Source organism: Balearica regulorum, chromosome Z (genome assembly GCF_011004875.1).
Source record: "Balearica regulorum gibbericeps isolate bBalReg1 chromosome Z, bBalReg1.pri, whole genome shotgun sequence".
In the NCBI taxonomy this organism is placed as follows: Eukaryota; Metazoa; Chordata; class Aves; order Gruiformes; family Gruidae; genus Balearica; species Balearica regulorum.
Window position 1 is genome coordinate 33,987,328 of NC_046220.1, and position 27,559 is coordinate 34,014,886.

At 37.2% G+C, this 27,559-nt stretch overlaps 1 protein-coding gene across 2 annotated transcripts in view; it reads right to left on the bottom strand.

The window, feature by feature from the left end:
* The window catches only part of HOOK3 (hook microtubule tethering protein 3), a 79,444-nt gene that overhangs the window by 30,392 nt on the left and 21,493 nt on the right, over positions 1-27,559 (bottom strand). The window contains exons 3-8 of one of the 2 annotated variants that reach the window (XM_075740337.1): positions 23,330-23,402; positions 14,850-14,900; positions 11,777-11,909; positions 10,032-10,099; positions 1,884-1,946; positions 359-442 (exon numbers count right to left, since the gene is read on the bottom strand). In XM_075740337.1, the coding sequence (XP_075596452.1) occupies positions 359-442; positions 1,884-1,946; positions 10,032-10,099; positions 11,777-11,909; positions 14,850-14,900; positions 23,330-23,402 (472 nt within the window). Of the gene's footprint in view, positions 1-358; positions 443-1,883; positions 1,947-10,031; positions 10,100-11,776; positions 13,028-14,849; positions 14,901-23,329; positions 23,403-27,559 lie in introns of those variants that run through there. The other variant, XM_075740338.1, reaches the window with a different exon arrangement.

Consider the following 27,559-nt stretch of genomic DNA (forward strand, 5'->3'; position numbering starts at 1 on the left):
CACAGATGACAGACTACAGTAACTTCTGATTGGAATTTAATTCTTAACTGAAACTGTTACAGCAGCATAACCTCTATTAGTTATCTAATGTGAGAGTTGAACCACACAGCTCAATCCCTTCCTACCTGAATGAAGTTTTGTTAGTATTAATCATCTCAATACTGGCAACATTGCATCAAGATAAGAAAACAATGAAATTCCCTCTGCTAGCCCAAGTAAAGCAAAATAATTACTGTGCAATTTTCATCTCCTTTTAAAAATTATGTTTCTACAGTATATTACTTGTCTTCAGCTGCCTAAAAAATTAACACTTTTTTTCCCCACTTCAAAATTAATATGTACGATATAGCAAACCTACCTGCATATCTAGCTCATGACATCTCTGGGCAATTTCTTCTTTTGTTGCTAGTGCTTCATTTAATTCTTCTGTAGTTTTCTTCAGCTACCATAAACAACAAACATTTATAGTTTCATCACTCTCTGTGAAATGTCTGAAAGTATTCTGAACTACATGACTGTAAAATTATTTTTACATTTAAGTAATAAATATTGAATTTTGGAAAACTGAGGCAATTCCACTCTTATAAAGAAACAAAGAAGCAGATATGATTACTGTTTAGTTTTTGTGACAGTAAAAAGTAAACATACCAAAAAGTACTATTTGGTCTTCCAAAAATACATTAGAATTATCACATCTGTTCTATGAATTGTGCCGAAAAAACTTGAAGAACTTGGAACTGAAGAACTCATCAACTCTGTACCCCAAAAAAATTGTCAATACCACTTTTCTTTACGGATTCAAAGAGTGCATAATTTCAGTTTTCAGTCTACTTTTCAAATGCAGAAAGGACTGGAAGGTGGAATACAGGGAATGGACAATTAGGGTAAAATCTCTCTAGTCACTGGAAGCTACTCTTACTGCACAACAGGAATACAACTAACACGGTGAGTGAGAAGCCTTTTGGAAAAAGGGCAATGAATCTTGTAAGCAGTGGGAAATATTCAGATACTTCCTTTCAAAGGCTTTACGTTCAAATACATATATCTTGCAAGTTTGCATATAAATGCAGTTAAGGTAACATAAAAAATACAGCTACAAGAACATTGGCTTAATAAAATAGGGAAATACATATTATGTACATAGAGACATAGATATGTATTATTACATATGATGAATTTAGATGGGCTTTCTCAAAACATCATCATTGTATCTTATTTTTTCAAGTTTATTTCTCAAGGGCCTGTTGACATAATACCATCTGCCAGAATTTACATACTTCCGCAGTGAAAGCATGATGGAGGAACACAAGGAACACCACTGTACTATACTACTTCTCAATTAGAAAAAAACTGAGGAAGTAGGACAGTGTCAGCATGAGGCTAAGCTAGTATAAAAGCAATTGGGTTTGCATGTTCTTCAAATATATCAGACAGGGAAGGATTCTCTTTGAAAACTTCTCTTACATATTGTAAGAGTTCTCAGGACTGCTTTAAGGATTTTTGACCCACATGTATTGGGGTTTTTAAACTGACTTTGGAAGCAGGAGCTGGCAAAAAAAGTTTTATTCAAATACTACACATTGTTTTAATCCTTCTTTCTCAATACCCAAAGATTCGTGCTGGTCTGCAGTTTTGTTATACTATGTCATACAGCTAAACTTGTTTTCCAAACTTTTTCCTCTCCTTTAAACACAGAAAACGGGTAAATCAATTTATAAAGCAGAAGAACCTGAAATACTGAAATTTTGCTTTCCACTCCTTATGTGAATTTCCCACAAAACCCTTTCACAATTAAAGAAAAAAGACAGCCGCCTTAATAAAGCAAAATGACTGGGCACTGATGTGCTATGATTGAAGGTAAAGAAACATCTAGTCTTAGATACCTGCCGATCAAGGTCAACGTAAGCATCATTTCCAACAGAGACTGGAGACTCTTTACTCATCAACTGCAATTAGATTACACTGGATTAGAAAAAGCAAGGATTTAGTTTCATATTAAAAGCTAAGCTCCATGAAATACCAAGATTATTTTAACTTTTGGGAGCTTCACTCTGACTTCATTCAGAAGCTTTTAACTTCATTTTTGTGTATGACATACTCAGAAACAATTACAAAAAGAAATCTTCAGAGTTAATAATATTTAAAGCACTATAAAAGAAATCTTACATCATCTCTTTTCTTCTGAAAATGCACATTCTTTATCTATGATGAAACCTACAGTACACGCCACAAAGCATTTTACTGAAGTGCCATTGGAATGATGATAGCTATCAACATACCATGCAAGACCTGCCTTTAATTGTTCACTGCCAGTGGTTTTCATTTTTTGGTTACCTGGACATTCATGTAAATTTATTTTTTTTTTTTAAACTAAAGTTGGGGACATATCTATCTCAGTTAATTAAGCAAAACAAACATGATCAAAATTCCTGCTCTGGACTTATATGTAATTTGCAAATTTCAAAGAAAGTATATAGATTATTTCTGAAACAAGTATTCAATTCCTTGTATAGTAACTTACTTTATTACAGGAATGGCCAGTAGTGGTTTTAGTCTAGAAAACATCACTTTTAGTCGGGGGGGGGGGAGGTAAGCCCTCCAAATTGACTGATGTCAAAGCTGCTAAGAAAGTAAGTCTTCTTTCAGTAACCCACTAAACAGCTACACAGGTAGTAAGAAGTAACTAAATGTAACAGAAGCTGTAGCCCAAAGATCTCTTCCCACCCATCTCCAGCAAACATATTAAGGTCAAGTTATTACTGAAAGTTCTAAGACACAAAAAAGAACAGTCTTCTAAAGAAGAAATATGTTGTAACTAACTCAAAAGGCAGCATTACAGAACCACACCAATTGTTTCTGTCATCCTGTCCAAACACAAAATGTTTTATGAGTTCTCCAATGACACAATTCATGGAAGTTACAACCAAACAGGCCCTATCTTAACTAAAATCAGGACAAGATTTCTTTCCTAAGCCTCCTGCCCAGTCTGGTTACTCTCTCCAGAGACAGGGCTTCCTTTATTCCCTTCCGAAACCAGTGCTTTTGCATTACTTTTCATTGGCAAAGTTCCTTGGATACACAGCATAGAGCTTCCATTTCTTCTCCATTCTTTCTGTTTATACCACTGTACACAAGAGAAAATCTCTGTTTGACATTTACATCATTCAAATATTTATATACTTATGTTTCTCTCCCTTTCCCCATCTCCTTAATTGGGATTTAGCTGCATACTACATGCTTAAATTCATCTATCTGTCCTCAATAGTCCTCCTCAGTCCTCAGCAATGTTTGTAGCTAATTGCTGAATTCCTTTCATTTTGTCTGTATCTTTACAATGACAAACTACTCTGAAATGAAGCATTTCATGAAGATCAGATTCTTTTAACAGTAATCAGAAAGTCCCTAGCCTCAGAGCTGTCCACCGAAAAATGAAGTCACATGTCTTTTTCATTACCATATCTAGTAGTATTACAAACCTGTATTTAATTTAGGGCCACATTTTCTAAGCCGATTATCATTTTGCCATCCAAAACAAGACTTTCCAATTCCTCTCTGCTCAGCAATGTTTACACACGTTTCAATTACTCCACTTCCCTAGCTACTGTTTAAATGCTTTTCCAGATGACTAGCACGGATATCCATATTAACCAAATACTGAACTCTTCTCCCTATTCTATATCCCACAACACTCTTCACAAACATGCTTCAGACACTAGGTAAATTCCACCTCTTAAGCCAGTACTTTCCAACTGGCAGGTCCCAGGCTGCATGCAGCCTGCAAGGGTGTACAACAGTATGTCCCTGACAGCCACCACCCCTTTCTGGCCCTAGCACAACTTCCTCTCCAGAAACCCAGTTTAATGTTCCAGACTTACGGTGGGAGTAGTACAAGAGGCTGCACAACCCGCTAGAGGCCACTGTGGTGTTGCTGCTTTCTGTGGATTACGGTAAAGGAAGCAGGCCAAGGCCAATAATATAATCCCTTTATTCTTCAAAGGGTTTTTCCACGTCTCCCAAAATTTCCTATCCTTGAGACCCCTTAGCAGAAACGTCCAGAGAAGAGGACATTAGCTGGAGAAGGATTAGGCGGTAGAGATACATAGTGTGGGTGTAGCATGGATGTTACACAGAATTTGTGAATTTAACTTCACAGGGTGCATCAGGAATGTCATGGGAAATGTGCACAAGGCACTGAGGGCAAGAGCCACACACACAGGCAGATGACTGACTCAATGTAACAAGCACCACCTTGCAATCTTACAGCCTGTGATACTGCGGGGATGCTAAAGAAGAAATCTGAGGGACTGGGCTGCATCCAGTAGCAGGATCAGACAAGAAACAGGAATGACTACTCACAAGTAATACAGGAATCCAACATCTGATCATCAGTTAATAATAAACTGAAGTTAAGAAGTGGGGTGAAAAGGGAGAGTTATCATGGGGAAGGAGTGCCTCCATCTTCTCCCTACACATCTCCACACACAGTGAAGAGGACAATGCTATATGTAAGCAAATGTCTTGACTGTGCTCTGCTTCTGGATTGCCTCTATCCAGTTTCTCCTCGCTTGATAGCACTTTACCATGAACAGCAAAGCTAATAGGGAACAACTTCACCCACCTATCCAAATTTCTTTCTAATAAGACTTCCTGAAAAATTGAAGAAAAGTTTTACTGAAAAAGTTTTACACAGATATGTATGCCAACTCAAAACACACACTACACCTTTCATCCACCTAAAAAGTATAAGGTAACAGGCTTGCCTAGTTTCTCCTATTCTTCACAAATTCCTGAAATACTCCTTGCAACCTGCAAGCATGATGTTAGAACTCACGGTCTTGGGAGGCATAGGTCAATGCCAATATTTTTGAGGCTAGAGTGGCAAACTTTATTTCATTTGTATTTCAACTGGCTGACTCAAGACAATAAAAAGCAAAAGGAAGTGCCCTTCTCAGTCTCCCTCCACAGCTGCAAGTTTTGTTTTGTTCAGGAGCAAACTACAGGTGGGCATAAAGGTCTACCTTCACAATTTTGCAGCAAGGCAATTGGCTTTCAGCTCCAAACTCACAATTTAGCTTAAATGTAGTACTATCATCTATTTTTCACATGTACCTTTAATGGATGATGATATGCAGAGATTTTACAAGTGAATCAAATATAAAATGGCAAATCAAAAAAGTGCCTGCACAATCAAGCAATTACATTAGGCCTCTACACTTCCCACAGTGAAAAAGCAAGCAACTAGCATCTACTTGCTTGCTCTTTTTCTGGTTTATTTTGCATATTAAGAATGAAGACTTGAAGTAGCATGAGTATTTGTTCAAATACTCAAAATGTCATTTAAAATCAAAAGAGCTTATTCTGTGGTGAAGAGGTCAGTCTGGATTTCAAATGGAGCAATAATCTGGACAACATGACATTCTTTGTCTAGTTTTATGAGAAGCAGCTGTCATTCCCCGTTAATCCTTTACATCTATCCTTTTACATCCTCATAGCTTTAGTAGGTTGTCTTACAAAATACTTGTAGATCTGCTATTTTTGTATTATTAAAACCTTCACTTTTTAACTGCTTTGCTTGTGAAATGTGAACAAGTTGTGTTGTCATGGATACATAAAGATTAGGGAAGGGGTAAAACTATCACAAAATCTGCACGCATGAATAACCTGAATTATGAATGCTTTTCTCCCTACACAATTTGCATGATTTTGCAAATGCAGCTGCACCACTTAGTTGATTATGTTAAAAGTTCAAAACATTTGCTTTATCTGAAATTCTTCTTCTATAGTTGTTAATATTGTACAAGCTCATTTAAGTGCCCATGAAACAATGTCAAAATCCAGCCTCTGTATTCAGAAGGTTGTTTTTCTTTTTAAAAACGTCTTTTTGTTTGTTTGCTTTTTAAGAGTGAAGGCTATGTATGACACAGTGTGTATCCTTCAACGCAGCTGGATTTTCTTCGTCCTCCAGTACTGCTGACAGACCCAAGGAAATATTTTTCTGTCATTTCCTAACTATTCAAAAGCCACTTTTACTTCACACAAGATGAACCTTTAAACAGACAGGACAAAATACAGGCTGGGGAAGAAAAAAAAAAAACCAAAACCACAAACCAAAACCCAACCTAAAACCAAACAGTTTCTACTTCGTGGAAGTAACACCATTGGTATCAATCCAGACAGGAAGTACCTTTTGCCACGGACCCCAGGCAAGTTTTGACACTACCTTTAGCACTTTGCCGTTAAGAGCCTATTCCGACTCTCAACTTGACTTGCACAGACACCTGCTAACTGATCAAGTTTAGAGATGTTCTAAACAGCAAAGGCAAACAATTTCGCCAGCTACCAGTTTCATCAATAATGAACTTGGCTGCTCCAAGAAAAGACTTGCAAAAATGACAGCGGAATTTCCAAAGAACATCAAGGAAAGGAAAGAGAAATACATAATAGTCAAAATAATTTCCATAGGGAAAGATTTTTGGCCTTTAAAAAAATTATGCAAATTATGAAATTAAAAATATGTTGTATTATACATAGTAACATATTAATTGCCAGTAAGAATGAATTATAAATACATAAAGAGAATACAGGAGTATATATTACAGAATACACAATACAAAATTTATAATTATATGTAATATTTTTTGCAATATTTTTGATAGCTGTATCATTCTTGCTCTTCCTCTATCTTGTGCACAGCTTGCATTCAAAAATACACATCTGCAGATTAGAATCTAAGAATCTGGATGGTGTAAACACACCAGATCAATTTGACTGCACTGAAAAAATAACAGAAATGCATTGTTCAATTTATAAAACCTTTATGGAGTGTGAGGCATATTTTATTAATAATATTTTAAGCATTTACATAAGTCACAAGTTCTTAAAAATTTTGAAATATCCAAATAAAATTTCAAACATAAAATGCTCCTTCTTCCACAAAAATCAGCTGCTTCATGCAAAAAACCCGGAGAAAACAGAGCATGGGCTTGTTCTACTGTGCCTCATGAAATATTTTCATGAGCAAGATGATTCATGAAAACTAAAGAAGTATCAAAAAACATTTATATGTGCTTTGATGAAACAGAAAAATTTATTGCGTAAAACATCAGTAAAGCTTAGAGAGGTCTTTTTACATCCCTAATTTTGAAGAAAGAGTACCTGCATGTCAAATGCTTTGAAATGTTTGGATCAGGTGACACACCAATTTTTCAAATATGCATATATAGCTACTTTCCTAGGCAATTTCTTTTGGCGTCTCCTATATATTGCTTAGTCCAAGTCACTTGGATTCCAAGAGCTGCTCTGAGACTCTTGTCAGAATCACACAGTATCTCAAGTTGGAAGGAGCCCATAAGGATTATCGAGTCCAACTCCCTGCTCCTCACAGTGCTACCTAAAACCAAACCATATGACTAAGTACATCGTCCAGATGCTCCTCAAAGCCTGACAGGCTTGGTGCCGTGACCACTTTCCTGGAGAGCCTGTTCCAGTGACCGACCACCCTCTCAGTGAAGAGCCTTTTCCTTGTGTCCAATGTGAACTTCCCCTAAACCACCTTCATTCCATTTCCTTGTGTCCTCTCACTGGTCACCAGAGAGATGAGCGCCTCCCCCTCTGCTGCCCCCCTTGAGGAAGCTGTGGCCGGCGATGAGGTCACCCCTCAGTCTTCTTTTCTCCAAGATGAACAAACCAAGTGACTTCTGCCACTCCTCTTAAGTCTTGCCCTTGAGACCTTTCATCATCTTGGTTGCTCTCCTCTGGACACACTCTCCAGTTTTATGTGTATAACCAAGATTACTCATCCCAGGTGGAGAATCCAGCACTTGATCTTATTAAATTTCATATGGTTGGTGATTGCTCAGCTCTCTAGTCTATCCAGATCTCCCTATAATGCCACTCTAGCCTTGAGGGAGTCCACAGCTCCTCCTAGTTTAGTATCATCAACAAACTTAACTTGATGTATATTCAATTCCTGCATCCAGATAATTTATAAAAACATTAAAGAGCACTGGCTCTAAAATTGACCCCTGAGAAACCCCACTAGTGACTGGCTGCCAGCCTGATGTAATCCCATTTACTCTTTGAGCCTGACTCATCAGCCAGTTGCTCACCCAAAATATTATGGACTTGTCTAGCTGTATGCTGGACATTTTTCCAGAAGGATACTGTGAGAGTATCAAAAGCTTTGCTAAAATCCTAAAAAACCACATCCACTGGCTTCCCTTCGTCAACTAGATGAGTGACCTTATCATAAAAGGAAATTAAGTTAGTCAAGCAAGACTTTCCCCTCGTGAACCCATGCTGGCCACAACCAACAACTGCATTGTCTCTCAAGTGTTTTTCAGTGACACTCTGAGTAACTTCCTCCATAATTTTACCAAGCACTGAAATGAGACTGACTGACAGGCCTGTGACTACCAGGGTCTTCTTTCTTTCCCTTCTTGAAAATTGGGATAACCTTTGCCACCTTCCAATTGACTGGGACCTCTCCAGACCCCTAAGACTGTTGAAAAATAATGGAGGGAGGTCCTGCTCTCAGTGACCTGACCTCTTTGTTAAGCACCTGAGATCCTCCTCATTTGGTTCTGAATGCCTTGGATTTCTTATCAGCTTGGAAGGTAGCATTAAAATCACACAGAACTGCATCAGTATCTGAACAGTAAGCTTTTTGATTCACTGAGTTTCAAAAATCTGTTCTAGAAGAACAGACCTTCATCCTGTGATTTCTCCAAACTCTACTCCCCATCTCTGAGAAAGGGAAGAAACACTAAAGTTCAATGCCTACTCATAAAATGCCAAAAATTGTGTGCTGCTCCAGATCTGGCTGTTTTATCAAATGAAGGCAATTTTTTTACAAAAATCAAACAGGAGATTTTCAACAGAAGGAGGGAGGATAAGAGAAGGTTTTCTATTTTAAGACAGTGCAGAATAAAGTGATGCTGAAAGTTGGGTTTAATAAAAGAAGACATTAGAAAAATCCACCAAAACATTGTATTATACTCAAAAATAATGCAAAAGTAAAATATCCGAAAACTCAGGCAAACTGGCGCTTGGCAGCACTAACTGGAAGATGACTTAGCGTAAGCATTATTTGAATGCTCATTTCAAAAGTCCTCTCTGCAATGTTAGAGATAGAAGCCCACACACAGACAACAGGATGTATGATGGGTACAGCATTGGTGAAAATGACAATAGGGGACAGGGTCCCTGTAGGCTCACTGACATCTCTTTCGCTCTTCAGACATTACAGAAAAGTGAAATTGCTCTAGAGCTCCATGTGGAATTTAGTTTCTCTTGTTCAGAGAGAAATGGAGTTACCAGTGATTTCCTGCTTTCCTTAGGCACCTGCCCTGCAGTAAACCTCCACCTATGAATACTGATAGGTATTTCACTTACGGGAGTCCTAAGAAGTCACATGGGGGGCTTCATGGCTATGTGGTCACTAACACTGTGGGTTTAATTTCACTGTGGTTTTTATTTGCTACTGAACACACTTTTACAAAATACACTGCAGCATACCTACTAACTTGTAAAAACATATTAGCACAAATACCATCATTAGCCTATTCATAACACCACAGGTGACAAAATAATACTCTGCTATTTCTTTTTACTTGTCCAGTAAAAAAAAAAAATAATAAAATTACAGTTCATGGAGTTTTACGATTTCCAGGTACAAATTTTGAAGTATTCTACAATACTTGGTTACTCATATAAAAGCAGTCTAGCGCACCTCAGGAGCCACAGGGTGGGAAAGGTAAAGGAAAGGGAACCCAGCATCAAAAACATCTAGAAGTTTCAATCTTCTAGATTTAAAGAAAAGTGGGACATTCAACCAGACTTCCTTGACAGAAAGCAAGCTTTACTGATTTGTTTTTCTAAGGAAAAATAAGATAATTTTCAACGTAAAATGGAAGAATCTATGCCCTTTGTTTTCTTTACTCCCAACTAAGTTTTTCCAAAGTGGGAAAAAGCATACTTTTGTAAAATACCGAAAGGCTGAACTTTTACGCACTATGGGCATCCCAGCATACCTCCTGAATGGCTGTCATGACAACATGTTGAACTGATTCCTCCATCATCATTATGGTCTGGATGTATTCTGAAAATAAGAGCATTCTGAAATGTTACTGTTGAAACTCAAGTCATACAGAACATGAGGTCAGAAGCTGCATCCTTCCTACAAAATGACTAGGTGCAACGGATGACATTGAAATACATAATCACCACTCAAGTCCCAGCCCAACAAACTCAACGAGAATTTATCAGAAGTCTGTTCAGACATAAATCCAGGCTCACTGGAAGTCTGCCACAATGAAAAAAGTGTATCATTGTCATCCACTTTTTTCCTTCTGGCATCTCACACTTCTGAAATAACTACTTATACTCCTTTTCTCACTTGGTTCCCAAACTATTTAGGCTATACAAGTACACGATCCATGCACAGGTTGTCCTTTTCCATAAGTTTAACAATAATGTCCTGCCTTCCTACAGCATCCTCAGTTCAAGACATTTTCATATCCTTTCTTGCCTTCTATTCTTATTTCTGTGCTATATCACAAGTGAGTCCCCTCCAATTTTTATTCCTCACCTCTGTGTAGATGTGAGCTACACAATAGGTACCTTGTAAGATGATACAGTGGTTAGACTGACAAATTCTGACATTTAGACCAAGTCAAGGAGCTTATGACTTGCCCAGTATCATATGGTTTCCTGTCAGATACGATCACCTTTACATGTGATCTTCATTCTTTTAATGATTTGCCCAAGAGGAAGATGCTGGAAGCAGTCACCTCAAAGTGACTAATTATGTCATACCAAGTGTCACTCAAATTACATAAAACTCGACTGTTCCAATATTCCAAACACATAAATTTTTAATGTTCAGACTGGAAGCATAAGAAAAACACAGGAATAACAATTTAGAATGCCAAATAGTCACAAAATAAATTGAATTAAGTGTAATTTAAGGTAACTGGGTAACAATAAGACACCCTGTCTCCAAGGCAAGTTTAGAGTGTGAGATTTAGGACACTTCAACAAGTGTCTCTGTTGTTCATCACATCCTCTGTGGCATGTGCAGGAAAAATAAATGGGTCCCTATTTTACCTGTGCAGGTCAGACAGACAGTGACATGGGAGTCAAGAGAGGCAGAAGTCTCTTTCAGTGACCCTGAAGTGGGATTCAATTGCCTAACACATACCTCAAATCACATTTTGTCATGCTTGGTCTTCAGCTGCTGCCCAGAAGGGCATGGTTGCTAATATTACTTTTTCCTATTTGCCAACCCCATGCAAAAGTCTCAGAAATCCCAGATCACACTTAGACATATCTTCAGACCAAACCACAGTCATACTGATGGCTCTCGGCCATATAGTAAGATGCTGACTGGAATGCATTCCTAAAACCATGGGTCACACAGAGTAGTGCAATCACATTTTTTTATTCTTAAATATCCTGATCTATCTCATAAATGGTTAAAGGGTGGGCCCAAGAATTTTCCTTTGTAAAATGCCTTTTCAGCTCAGCAAACAAAAATTGAAAATATGCATGTTGGAAGCAAAACCAGTTCCACAGTTTGAGACACTGAAACTAGTGAAGCTTCTAATAAAACAACAGTTATTATTTGTAGGACAAAATATCATCATCACTGGGAAAAAAAAATACATTGTCTTCAACAGTAACCTGAGAAATACAATTTTTTCCCCCTAAGCAGTTACACAACAAGCTGGATTTTCATTCACTGCCTGGGAGAAAACACACTTTCAAAATTTAATACCTTGCTTCTGTTCACAATTCACAGCACATCCCAAAATAAGCTGAAGCATTCTTCCAAGCTCTGCAGCGTCAGCATGCTCTCCGATCAGGTTAACATCGGGAAGGGTGAAGTCATTAATCTGTTGCCCTAGAATCTGCATAAAGACCCAGTACATACATGTCTGTATCACTACACGTATACATATACACACATTTCAAAATACAAAAGTGATTCAGAATCAACAAGAGCAAATCACTCATATTTTAGTTTTCAATCCACTATTGTTTTAAAACAAATTAAATTGCCCAACACCTAACATCCAAATACTAAACTATACTGCCTGACACAACTAATATTTGGGAGAAGACAAACCTGACTGTCTCAACAGGAAACTGTTAGTTTCAAACTTGGCAAGATTTTTTCTTCAGATAAGAAAGGTAACAAAGGCAGGCTTCTATACACTAATCTCACATTTCTTACCATTAGAAAGCCAGAAACTGAGATACTTCACTTATACATGTGTCTAGCTCTGATGGATGACAAATATAAGACTGTAAAAAACTCCATCAATCAGCCTCACACTTTTAGAAAATTTAAGGATATTTAGCAAGCCTCAGAGCTAAGAAAGCTAGTTTCATAGAAGAGAATTTGAGGTAGTAGTACAATACATAATTAAACAGCCCACATGGAGAAAGAAAAAAACAAAACAAAACAAAAAATCCCACGTGACTTACAATTAATGTAATCTGATTTATAATTAAGAAGGATTTACATTAATGATTGTCAGTAGAAAGAATTAAACAATTCTGCTAAATTGTTCATAAAGAGCTTTCAGGGGGCTGAAAATACGAATATGAAATATGGAATTAAACACAACTCTGACACATTAATTGCAGATAAAAAGAAACTGTCACTTCTTAAGCAGAGAAACAATGACTATGGAGGGAATAAGTAATTTGTTTGCTGGATGCCCTTTTTCATATTAATACTCAAGAAAAACAGAAAATCAGGTAAAGGTGTTTATCAAAAACATTTAACAGATATATGAAGAATACATGGAAATCAACCCATTCAAAAGTTTTCCAGGGTTGGGCTTTGTGGTGGTGTTGTAGTTGAATTTGTTCTTGCTTTGAATGTAGTTTTTTGTACCATGGCTTTTTTTTTTTTTTTAACAGCTTTTTCAAAGAATGAGCACCAACACTCTTAAAAATCTCTGTATACTTTAAAGGACCCAGATTCATTCTTGTTGGAAAAGACTTCCTTTAGGGTATTCTAGTGAGAAAATAAGAATTCTGTGAATGCATCACGCACAATGGAAAATATTACCATAGTATATAAACAGCGATAATACAGTAAAACACAATATTCTTTGAATAATACAAATCTTGATATGTGTTTACATTTTGATCTGTAGTTCCTGGATTTCTTTCAAATGCAATGCTAGATTTAAGTTAATGATACTGGTACTGCTTCATAGTTACTAATAATATAATTGCCATTGAAGAAAGGTGAAGGAAAGAGGCATATCAGCAGGCACTATGAAGAAGTCAAGGATGTGAAGATATAAATAGACAATTTTGAAATAAACATGAGATACAATTTTAATTAAAAAAAATTGAAAGAACTATGAAAATGAAGGACAGACTCTACAATAAACATCTTGAGATGAAAAAGAGTATTTTTCCCCTTTTTAAAAAATAAATATAAAATACCTTTACAAAAAAAAAAAAAGTTTCAATTCCAGTGCAGCAGAGTTCTGCAGCAAGATTATTGGGGCACAACAAAGCATGCAAGCTATAAACAATTAACTTTGCCAATGGAAGAACAAGAAGCCAAAGGCAGCAATGTAGGATAGCTATTGAAAGACTGTCCTCATGAATGCAATATAAATTTTTGAATTTTTGACACTGAACAAAATTAGCATATACACTTTTCAAAGACTTTTAGCAAAACCAGGTAAAATCCATATACATTCACATCTATAGTTTTGTAGAAGGTGATTGGCTAGAAGAGGGAATCAGGCTGAGGAAAACGTAAGCAGGATTCATAGCAGAATCCAGATCATCTCCATTACCACCACAAGCATTCCCTCAGCAGAAAAAAAAAAGAAATCAAAATTCAATCAAACTTATAAATGTGCATTACCTTTGCAGAACACAAGCAGCTTAAAACAGCTCAAAACTTGCTTAGCAGTAAAGCTTTCCCACCAGAAGCTTAATCATCACACATACTAACTAGCCAAAAAGATGGCATCACTTCGTCATAGTAATATTAATTTTCTGTAACAAAAAATTTACTTCTTTCTAGAATTATCAGTTAAGACCAACTTGCTTAATTATCCAATTTCAAAATTTATTTTAACACAGATACCTGACCATTTACTAAATACGAGCTTATGAACCTAACTTTTTCTTTCTGAAAATCTGTTCATTTTTAAAGACTTCAGTTTATTAACAAATTACTTATGAGAAGCTAACACTTTGAGACCAGCAATGTCCAGAGTGTATATATGATGGAATTTGTGCTGCAGCCTGTATAGCTCAATTTGCCTCAAAACATCACTGAAAATAAAAGCATATTTCAGCTGCAGATTCACCACTGAAAAAACCACTGTATTTTATCTCCTTGGGAGTGGTTCATTTCTGAGTTTGCTCAATAGTCTAAGAGAGAACACCCAGAGCAGACTCCAATATCCCAGGATTAAAACATTTTATTGAAAGTTTTAACGTGGGAAGAGGCTAAAAGAGCTCTTTTCTCTCTCTCCTCAAGAGAGAAAGAGAAAGAAAAAAAAAAAGGAAAGAGGCAGTCTTTAGCTGGAGCAGGGAGGGGGAAATCAAACACAGGTACTGTTAAAGACCATCATCAGAATTTGTACATCAGACACCTCTGGAAGTTCTGTGTGTTCAGTAAAGCAGATGAGAAGTTTTAGAGAAGGCTAACACCTGAGAATAGGCCATGAAATACTCTGTATGCCAAATATATTGCAAGAAGAAGTCAGAACTTGATCAGTAGAATATAATTCACATTAAACAGGTTAACTAATATATGTAAGAAAAAAGCAATGTTGATGTAGATGACTGAAAACTGTTCTTACCTCATGGTTGTAATCCAATATTCCTTTTAAAATTTTCTTCAGGTTGCTTACCTATTTGACAAGAAGGAGGAAATACAATAAATGCAGGGAAGAAGTTAACAGATATATGATCATAAAGTAGGCAATCACAGAAGAATCGCATAAAAGAATCATACAATTACATCTATTCACACAATGAGACTTTCTGTTTGAGCAGTTTAATTTAGAATCATGAAAATTATGCAGCAGTCCCTTATGATCAGGCTTCTAGACCTGATCACAAATGTTTAGTAATTGACAGAACCCATTTAAATTTATGAAAAACATAACATAGTCTTGGACAGGCTTTAAATCTGACTCTAAAGCATGAATCTTTTTTGGAGTACTTGTTCATCATAGGATTATTTTTGTATCCGTAAGTTGGAACATTCTTTTCCTCCTTTCTTCACCGAGTATCCTAGTGATGTACTTTCTGTAGAGACAAACCACCTTCCAAACTAAAACCAGCTACTGCTCAATATCCTCCTTTATTCCCAACATGTGTAGGTTTAATTTATTAACTTGCTCATTATCTATTCCTCTTGGTTCCTTTTGTTCATCCCCCCCACCACCCCAGTTCTTTACAATTGAATGTTTGTTTTACAGTATTCAAGGCAAAATTCACAGTTCTCAGTGATGCCTTCACAGCCACACAAAGACAGCTTCTGGTCACTTGCATAACCAATGGCATCAGTTAATGTCTCCTGCCGTATAGAATCTATGCCACACTTCTCTAGTACAGACTACTGCTCCTTTTCCAGCAAAAGTCCATTTACATCAAGTCTCTGAGGTAAAGAGTGCCTTTAAAAATTATAAAAAGGCCCAATGGATCTTAAAGGTGATACTTAGTGGGGAAAAAAACCACCTTTGCTGAAAGCAACTGCTACACACTCCCACCAATTAATGTCCAAGTCTTTAAGCAAGGAATTTAGATAGTAGTAGCAGTGCATTGTCTGCTGTGACAGAGGAGCAGCTGAGGGAACTGGCATTGTTTAGCCTGGATAAACGGATGCTGAGGGGAGACCTTATCGGTCTCTATAACTGCCTGAAAGGAGGTTGTAGCCAGGTGGGTGTTGGTCTCTTCTCCCAAGTAACAAGCGATAGGATGAGAGGAAACGGCCTCGCATTGTGCCAGAGGAGGTTTAGATTGGATACTAGGAAAAAGTTCTTCACCGACAGGTTTCTCAAGCATTGGAACAGGCTGCCCAGGGAAGTGGTTGAGCCACCACCATCCCTAAAGGTATTTAAAAGTTGCATAGATGTGGTGCTTAGGAACATGGTTTAGTGGTGGACTTGGCAGTGCTGCACTAACAGTAGGACTCAATAATCTGAAGGGGTTTTTCCAACCTAAATGATTCTATCAAGTCTATAACCAGGTTCTGCAAAGACTCAACCTGACTGAATCAGGACTCACAAAGTGCTATTGCTGACAACAGCACCCATAGTAGCACACTGTGAAACTGTAAAGAAGGGAGAGCAAAACCTCTCATATCCCAACTGTCTTTAAAGCCCACAATAACTTCCATATTCTTGATTACATTCAAAAAATATCCAGCTAGGAGAGTCTATCCACTGGCAGAAGTCATCTATCTTCCAAAAGATCTAAGGAAACACTACAGAAAACCGGAAACATGATACTGACATCCAGGGACAAACTCAGACAAAACGAGGTGATGAAAGCAAAATCCAGGCTCTTTTCTAAGAGAAACTTAAGAAAAGAAAAGGCTACACATACACTCTACAGATTTAGCCAGGAAATCCAAAGTGATAATGATCTGATTACCCTTCTCCTATTAATCCACTCCCTTTTGGAAAAAAGTGGCAAAAGCTGACCACTTAAGATACAAAAACATCCTGATTGTCTTCATAATCACTGAACTTTAAGTCATACAAGAAACAAAAATTCACTTGGACTTGAAAAGTGACACATCAAATATTCTGACAACCTAGAATGAGAACTGGAGATGCCACATAATAGCAAGTATGTAACATTTACTGTCCCTCCCATAACAGCAAAATAATTAGTTTCCTTTCAGGTTTACACCTTCTACTTCCAAACACATACTATTTCTCTAATATCATGTTTCTATAAGAACTATAACTATCTTCTCGCTGTCTGCCCAAAAGCAATTACCACCACCTCTCTACACACAGTCATAAACAAAGTCTGCAACAGATTTAAGAATTTAAAGAAATATAAATAGTTTGATTTTGATGTCGAATCACCACAAAGAATACTGCACTGATTGGAATATAATTTTCAAATTTGATTCATTAGAATCTTCCAGTCTGTAATTTACCTGAGTCTGCTGCAGAAAGTGCCACAGAAACACAAAGGCCATGTTGCAGAATTTAAGTCCAGTTTACCGATGAGAACGTTGTGAGGAACCTTGAACTTGAACATAATCCCAAAAAATGAGAAACAAAATGGAAAGAACCCACCTACAAAATACTTATTTTCCCCTTTCCTTGTAAGCATTGTTTGAATCAAAAGCCCTTAAACAGAAAGAGTCATCTTGCTCCACGTAACTACCACAGAGCTTAGAGCTGAGATGCTGGGACAAAATCAATATTTATCAAAATCTGTCATCAAAACTAACATATAGGGCAGTATCCTTGGAAAAAGAAAACAGCAAACAAACTGAAAAAAAAAAATCTTGTCTTCAAGGTCCTATTTTATTACACTGTCAATCAGCAGTACTAGGATAACTTGCTTTCAAGAGTTAACTGTACCATCTTTGTATGTAGCACACAATCAGACAATTATAAGGCTAAAGCAGTTTTTTTATAGACTGGTTTAAACTTAACAATGATCTTCAGTATTACTCGGAGAGCTCTCGATTTTTTTTTAACTTGTCTGCAGTGAATACACTTAGATGGTTCTACTGCCACTGGCAGAGAATCATCATGGGAAACTACCACAATTGGTTTTTGTTTTGAGATTCAACTCAGTAACTCCAGTAACATTTGTCAGATCATAGCATAAGTTCTTAATAGGAAGACTTCAAATGGAGATGTTTGAAAATGAACAACGGCACAAGAAAGTGTAAAGACAACCAATTACATCAGAAATCTAAATCACAGCAGGTGATGGCTGTTCAGAATTTTTTTGTCGTCTTTTTCTTACGCACATGGGGAAAACCTAACTATAACTAGTTAACAAAGACCATTAAATCATGCAATGATAGAATAGATAGAATTTCCAATATCAATCATGACTATGAAGCACTGTATGATCCTTTGATCATCAGTCCATGATCTCATGGGATGCTTATATCTTGCATCAGCAACCTGACTTCCTCCCTTTGCATACAAAGCACACACACTACCCTCCCAATCCCTTTCACATCCATTCCCTGCACCCATACCTCTATTGGAAAAGACATGAAATTTACTGGGGGGGGTGGGGGGGGGTGGGGGGGGGGTGAGGGAAAATAGCGTCAGCTATGCTTTATTCCACTTCAGAAGGTGTTGCAACTCACAATAGATGGATTATTAATTATTTTGAGATTAATCTCTATTCATTTTCAATCTCTTTTCCATCTGTCATTTCCTGCTTTACTTCCCCAATCTCATCAAGAGAGGACATCAGCTTTGAATTAATGCATCCACAAAGGCAACTTGCATGTTATCATTCATTCTCTGAACACATATATTTCACTAATACCTACAGCAGAGCTGTGTGGGTGTTCCTTATGTTAAATGATCTTTACCCTCTCGGTTTACAGTTAGGACACATTGTTCAACATAAGACTGACCCTTATTACACAGCATTAACCTGATATACTCACCAGAAAGCAGAGATGATGTGCCCTGCGTTACTGAAGGCAATACGTGATCTGGCAACACCATATGACTTAATGTTTGTGGGTTTTTCTCCTTTTTTTTTTTCCCCTCTCCTGTCATACAAAATCTCTATTTTTATTTAATTACCAATTTACTTACTGGTTCCAAACTGAGAGCCTGTAAGGACAGTCTGTTTAGATTTCTTTCTTTATGACTATACTTGAGCAACAAAAGGAAACTGGATGAAGTGAACTGTAGAAATGTCCTTAAGCTTGTGATTGCTGACAAGAAGGGAGCATGGGTTATCTAACTTCTTGTTTTCTAACATTGTGACAGCAATTCTGCACTTAACCTATATCACATGTATGATTGAAATACCATTTGTGCTGAAGACTCTGTAAATTGACTTATCTTTGTACATTTCAGGTCCTGAAGTGTCCAAATGGAAACCCCAGAGCTCTGAAATGCTGTTCAACAGTATCTCTCCTGGGTAATTATGTACAGACTTATTTCCCTTCACACAGATTGTAATTAAGAGCCTTATAACCTCTGGAAGTGTTCCTAGGGCACGCTTGCAAGTGAATTCTTAATCCATTAGCCCCAGATATCTCATTAAGGTTCATGTTCTTGCCACCTACACTTAAAAGGGGAGGAGGGGTGGGGAAGGAGGGGAAAGGGGAGTGTGCATGCATTGTTCCCATCACATACATTAGGTTTCTGCTCTAAACTGCATTCTTCATGAGCCTGTCTCCTCACTAAAATGGGGGCTAGAGACTATACCACTAGCTTTGGGGTTATCCCCCTCCAACCTGTCCTCTGCAAAAAGAAATCCCAGAAAGAACAGATACAGGCACTTAAGTTAAATGACAACAACAAAAAAAATTGAATGTGGCTCTGAACACAGAGAGCATTCCCACATTAAACTTATGTTTAGATACGTTAATTAGGAATTAATGGTATACCGAAACAGAATTAAATGTATCAGTTGCTAATTATCGTTTTGTCATAAATGAATGCTGGCTTACAATACACCTATAATCTCTGCTTCTTGCTTGCAGAAAAACATTCACATTACAGGATTCCACCCTTATCAGAAAAAAAAACCTCTAAAAGGTTGCTCATGAGTAAGTGCTCCCTTCTCTTACAAAGGAACAAGAAAGTAGCAGAAAGATGAGACCGTACACTGAACACTAGCTTCCATTACTCCGTCAGTCAACCTAACTTGTGCTGTGGAAGTATTCAGCGTAAACATAACTGTACTACTGCAGGGAGTCAAAATTAATTCTCAAAAATCAGGTTTGTTTACTTAAATTACACCACTAAGTACTCTAATTTCATTAATTACTCCATCTTGCAATACCGTATTAAACACAAGGCATTCAAACCGTACTATCTGCAGAAAGTCTAGTGGGTCCTTTTGTTTGAATGTGCTATTCAGTAATGGAACATACCTTGCTACTGTAAACATCGATAAAACTGTAGTTTAAACTGATGTGGTAGTCTGAATGCCAAAGCTAAAAGTCCAGAAGAAAAAGTCAGAAATCAAGCTGAACAATATATGTCCTTCCTTTCCCAAGCTAGGTACAACCACACTGAATGGAAGGGGGGTGGGGTAGGGGAAGGGTGTCAGTTTTATCCCATCCTTCAGACAGTCAACAACTTAACCTGCAATCGCCAAAATCAATACGTGTGTATCTAATCATCAACTGTTTACATTTCTGTTCCGTTACTGGCATTCTTGTGTGACTTGACATTGAACTATTCGTGTTTCTTGATAAGGGAATTTCATTCCTGCAAAATTTTGGCAGAATTATTTTCTATGTTTCCCATTTTCAATAAAGGCCTTTTTATCTTCAAAATGTCATCTTCTTCAGCATGAAATATTAGTGTGTACAAAGTTTAAACTGACTATACTAAAATGTTCAGTTGCACATCAGGATTGCACATCAGGAAAGAGATATGTCTTTGCTTCCCCCCCCCATCCCCGCTATAAAATTGCGGTTAAGACAGCAGTGAGAAGTAAGGGGTTTTGTTGCCCAAGGGAAAACCTAAGTTGCTATGTACACTAATGTATGCTATGCCCCAGGAATTTTAACTCCAAAGAAGTAACAAACATGTTTCTCTACTAAACACAGTCGACAAAGATCTGGTCAGGTGTAATACACAGAATGCTTGCTGAACACTTCCTACTTTGCAAGTCCCCTGAGTTCTAAAATTTCCCTTTTTCTATCCTGTGCATTGCTCAGTCTCTCAAGTCAGACAACCTGTCCTGAAACCAAGAATATAACAACATCCCTGTGAACGTACACACTTGTTTTACACTGGTACAGCAACTGGAACAATACTTTTAATAAGACAGCATTCTTGAAGTTATCAGAAAGTGAACTGCTGAACAAAAAAAATAATGAAAGCTGAATCATATATCCTTGTTTATTCCCCATACAGGACAGCATCCAATTCAAAGTTAACAATTGCATGATTTTCTGAATATCTCTTTCAACAGTGATTAGGAGAGCATCTATCAGAGCCTCCTAACCACTGTTCCACAAAGTAAAACCACCTGCACATTACATCTTGGTTTGTTTACTTATTTCTCCTACTAGACTGGCTCCTTTATGTAGTTCATAATACTGAGAGCTTGTACAAGTGGTAACTATTACACCATATGATATCAGAGGCAAAGAGCAACCACGTTTAGCAACAAGAATATAACTCAGCTCATTATCATGAGTTGTGAGGTAGTGAGATAAGCCAATTATCATTTCTCATGGTACTTCTTAAAATATGAAATCTATATCATCGAGAAACACAGAAGTATGTTGCCTACATTTTAAATCTAGTGACAAACAAATAGAAGCGCACAGATGTTCCTACAAGCGAGACTATAAATGACAGATTGACTGATAGACATTTGAGCAACTAGATCACTAATAGTGTTTACTCACATATAAGGAAAACAGTTGGCAAAGTATAGGATTACTTTCCTGGTTACAAAATAAGAGTTAAAATAACACATTTGTGCCTTTTGATATTCTTCATGAAAAGGGAAGTGGTATATAAAAAAATGTATAAAAAAACCTGGAGTATACATCTCTCTTAAACAAACAACAACAAAAAAACCCAGTCTTTAGTTCTTATTTACATATATATAAATACATATGAAAAACAAGAAGGAATTACATCAGCAAGAAACTGAAATTTAACCTGATGCTTTTCCAACCGCAATCACATAAGGAAGTTACTAGCTCGCTCAGCCTTTTTTTTTTTTCATTCATACCTGCTAAGCCTTAGTATCTGCCAAATTGGTGGGAGACACACACAAAAAAATTATTCCTCAAGGTCCATATGAGAGTCACAGAAGCTGCTGCTCTGCTTTCAATTAGCTGAAATGCTACTATAGCAGTTCTCAATTTGTTTTTCTCCAAATTTAACAGCCAAAACTTCAATATTCCTTAGAAAAAAGCTACAGAAATATTTTAGAGAAAAATAAAACCTTGTATCCAGCTGTTCACTTGCAATTCCATATGCTTCTTTGAAAAGTTCATTTAAATTAACTGCTCTGCAAGCAGCAGAACTAACAAAGCTTTTTAAGGATCACATTGTCAATAGATCCTCATCAATGTATCCCCATTTTTGCTGGCAGCCCGGGCAGACAAAGCATTCTAAAGCAGCCCAGACTTGCACACAGCTGGCCAGGCAGCAGGGACCATGTTCACAGGTCTGCTGGTCAAGTCAAAACACACACAGCAGCAGTATGTTCCATCCTTGTCCCAGGCAACACTTATCTGTGTGTCCCTTCTATTCAGCCAGTGATGTTGACCAGCCTGTTAAGTACTAGAACATTTCATAGTTGTAGCCTTTCCCCAGATGCTCAGAAGGGCTTTTTGTGGCTTGGAACAAAATGGGTTTATAGGAAACATGAACTAAAAGACAAACCATCTCTATTTTGTTGCCCCAAGTAGTCAAGCTGGAAGTGGCAATTTGGAAAGGTACATACATCATTCTCTGAACAAAACTGGTCAGAAACTACACTAACATCTCTATATGAAACTGTGTTCTTCAATTTTCATAAACCAAAATGTTCCTTATCTGTACCACTGTAAATCCTATTGCCTTAAGGTTTGCAGAGAAAGTACTAGAATACTAAATGATACAAATGACCCAGCAAATAGACTGTGGTTAAAAAACATGCTGAGTACAAACAACACGGGAAAAACACGACTTCCTCTTCTAAAGCTCAGTAGTTGTGCAGAGCTGACAAAGTAAAAGGAAACATCACTTTGCCATTTTCATTTAAATAAATTGCTTATTATTTTGCTATTTTTGTGCAGCTGCTTCTCAGAGCTCTTTTTTTAAATGCTACTTTCACATTTCACATTTAAAAAAATCTTTCATTCAACATATGAAAACCAAATAGAGATAAATGATGCATAAAATTTAATATTTCCCTTTTAAATTACTGAAACCTATTTACAAACTCAAAATGTCTTTTCTTTGCTAAACTGTGTGGGACTACAACAACATAAAAAACAAGTAAGTGTAACTAAAATGGTCTAAAATTCAAAATGCTGTACTATAAAGCAAGGTCTTAATCTAGAAATATGTTAATATTTAGATATAATACTGTATTAAGAACTGAAATACAGATTCACAGACAAGCACATTAAGTAAAATACCTTTAACCTCCAATTATCTCCTACTTCCGTTTTGATCCTGTTCAACCAATTTTCATCAAAGTAAGCTGGATCTCTGAAACACAAAGAAATTAGAGTATTTATTAAAAACAGGTTACGGAAACTGTGAGGATACCTTAGTGATTAAGCCTCTATCGGGGGCTGAGGTTATTTAAACAACTACCTCTGCATCCAACACATGGCATGTATATAATAGTTCAGAATCCTGTTACTACTCACTTTTCTAAGGCCTTGCACCCTGTTGACAGCACTGCTTCATCTGTGTGCCATGAGTAGCTAATACTTTCGAAGAATTTCTGTGCTTGAAATTCATTTTGCCAGTTTTTCCCTCTGCAAGTTCTTCTTCCTGTAATTTATCAGCTGGTGCTGGAGCCATATTTGCTTATATTACTTGAAAGTGTTACAAAAATTACTACTTCCACTTATTATGGATCCCTACTGCTATACACTGCTTACAACTACTCAAATTCTAAGTGGAACGTTTGAGACTGAACAATACACATGTTGTCTTTATACAGGGGGAAGGGTTTAAAAGTATCACTAAAGTTAAGCATGTACTATTGATAACATACTTTATTATTTCATCTACCAAACCCTATCAGTTTTTGCAAATCTCTTTTCACGGTAACCCTAGACAAATCTTTTTGTGAACACCTTTCTTCAAATTTTTTTCTATCTTCTGCACTTTTGACCAGGCAATCAAGATAAAGAACAGAAGAACACCTACTCCTTGTAGAGTATACTTCTATTTCTATAAACAACTTCTTTCCCTTCTTTTTTCTCACAAGCATGTTCTATAAATCGCTTCTTCAAGAAAACATCTTAAATTTTTTTCTATCTTCTGCACTTTTGACAAGGCAATCAAGATAAAGAATAGAAGGATACCTACTGCTTCTAGAGTATACTTCTATAAACTTCTTCCCTCTCTTCCTTTTTCTTATAAGCACCTTCTATAAGTTGCTTCTTTATATGTTGGAGAAAAGGGTCATATTTCATCCAATATGTCAAGTTAATATAGTCAGGGTTAGAGTTTCATGTGAAGAACTATAATTTCTGGACTTCTACTTCATTTGCCACCAAGTACTATTAGATTTTCTGCTGTCTCCTCTACAGATAGAAGGGCTCTGGACTGAGCTCTTTTTTTAAGGGCAAGATGCCATGAAATCTTTTGGCAAAAGCTCAAGGAAACTATGAATGTGTCTGGAGATTCAAATGACATCTATATCATATATGGTGTAAACCAGCAATTACATCAGTACTTAAATTAGTGCACAGCCACACTTTGTACTTGATGCACAGTATCGCCGGTACTCCATCTTCCCTAAAATGTCTTCTTCACAATGCATCAAGGTCTGCAAGCAGCTCTTCATATAATACACAGCAATGGAGAGAGATCACAAACAGCAGTGTTTCTCTACTGACACATTCCAATTACTATTTTTACACAACCTGTTCCAGACTCTGGCATATTTCCTTTCCTCTGACATGGCATCCGCAAACATATAGCTGGAAGAACAGCTTTAATTACTAGTTAAGTTGATGACTCCAAATTACTCCCATTCAAAAACAGTGCAGTTCCAGCACAGATGACAGAATCTTAAACTATGAAACAGAAAAAGCAATGTCTTATCCAGAGTTTTATCTGGGCTTGAAATAGATGTTTTCAAATAGCTTTCAAATGGCCTCTCTGCCCTCAGAAAACAGGTAAACCTAAGAATGAAATTGATTCAAATATATACAAGATCTACTAGAGATGAAGAAGGCTCAGCTTTTACAGGAAACAAATGGCACTCCTTGCAAAAAGTGTTAATTTGCCTGATTTCCACTCAATCACAACAAAATCATCTAGACAGTAATGAAAAAAATGAGACTTCAAGCCCCACGTAGCCCCACTTGTTTCTGTTTGAGGTGTGGAGTTCAAAAAGCATCCTGCTATCTTTCAGGTGGGTCTTCTGGGAATTGCCAACAGCCAAGTGAGCCTTGCTTACAACAGACTCACAAGTACAAAGTGTTTACACAGCTGAGTAAGAAAGAAGGTATGCCTAATTATCTGTGCTTCACCAGGAAAAAGGGCCAACAGAACTTTCTTAGGGACTGCATCTTACCATTTTAAGGATTGCACTTGGTGACTAACATCTTCAGCTGCTTCAAGGCTGCAGTGCCACGAATATACCAATTTTTGACTTACCATTTTCATTGTAAATAATAACTCTAAGAAGCAACATGGGTAAGCATGGACAACTGCCCACAAGCAGAATTATACTTGGACTGACTAGATGGCTAATATTGCATATCCAAATTTCAACAATAAGGGCATCGGCTGAGGAAGAGTAATAAGATTTCAGGGTCAGCTCCAACTCATTCCACTCTGGAAGCTTCAATAGCAACTAAGCAGTTCTTTTTAGCTACTACTGCAGTAGAAGTAACACATGGACCAGCAAATGGCCTTCACTGTCTTGATAGAAGTCTTGGGCTACCTACACCTTTCTATATGCCATCAGACATACATAAAGAAGGCCCCTGAGAATTAAATCTAAACTCAGTGTGGTAGTCCTGTCCCATAGATCCCATTTGTGTTTTTCTCCTTAAGTATACAAACCTCATGGAAGCATCCAAGGGTCCAGCAACTGATAAGCAATCCACTCTAAATCAACACGTAACTGTGGCCAGCATAGTACCAACAATTCTCTTTACAGCACCTCCATGCACATCAGATGATAATTAGTGGTGTATTGCAAAACCACTTTGCCAGGAATACAAGCAGAAAAGCAACAGGTTGGGTATCAACACCAAACAAATCTAGAATGATCATCCTTTCCTCATCTATAAATCATCTCAGAATCATTCCTAGTGTGCCGTTATAATTTAATTTCTGTCCTCAAAAGTCCAATTAAGGTTCCGAATTAATACCAACAGCAATGCCTTCTCTACATATCGAACTGATGGAAATCAAATCTGAAATAAAAAATTTCCATCAGAGTTTCTAGAAATACTTTTTAAAAGGGGCTTGCACACATTAGGTCATTCACAGCCCTTGCTGCAACCAAGTCTCCCTCCTGAATCTTTGGGAATCATGATTCAACCATATTCAGAGTTCTTTAACTCCCTTAGTCCATGTCGTGAAGAAAGATGCTGTCATTTCTTACAGAGTTCGAAAAAGCATCACCTGAGCAAATACGAAAATGTGTGGTTAAGAACTGAGCAGCTGTGATTACAAAATCTACCAGCTTATTTTGAAGAGGTACTGCACTAAACAAGGTCAGCAGAAAACTGACTGGAGCATCATCACCACCATGAGATAACTTATTTGAACCAACCATTTTTAATTCAGTAAGTTCCTGTGCCTACATCCAAACTTGGACAATCTCTTGCACTGGATAACTTTCCGGGTTTATAAAGGTGTTTGTATATCAGTTGATTGCTGCCTAGTATCTGAATAGATGCAGATAACTGGGACTTTTTAGAGCACAAGATACTTAGGCTGTTGTTAATGCTTCATGTGATGTTGTTTTCAGCAGTGCTCATTTATACCATCTCCATCTTATTTTGTATGCAAATTTTCCTTTATTTGAGCGATCATCTCTCAACATCATAGATGCCAAGAGACAGAAATATTCTTCTGAAGAAAACCAACCCCCAGAGCGTGTAGTATAACTCATGATTATTACTCATTTTAACAGTGGTACAGTAAGCTGCTTTAAGAAACGTCTGTTTACAAAAATTTTGCTCCCCCAGCAATATACAAAAGCACAGCTTTTGTGTTCTGCCTGTGTCAAAACATATGCAGTATGCTGCAATGTATAATACCACAAATGAATAATTCATTAAGTGGGGCACAATGCACAGATGACAAATTAAAATATATTTCATCTCTCACATTTACCAAGGCCAGGATGACAGATGAAGAAAGAATTAAAACAAGAGGGACACCTGGTACTAAACAGTCTCCAGAGTGGGATGAAAGGAAAATTTAAAGCTGTAGTATAAAACAGGGAATTATGCTGTTCTGGGGATGCCAATGGACAGTGAAAACGTGAGCAACATTAGTGAAGGCAACGAAAAAACATGAAGAAAAAGAGGATGCAATTCAGAAGCTAGCTATGGCACTTCTATCTGCTCTATCTGCATAAACTACATGCTTTTAGGCAGACAGTCTACTCAGACAATTCAAACATTTTCTTTTGCTTCCCATCTTTACTCCTGGACTACAGC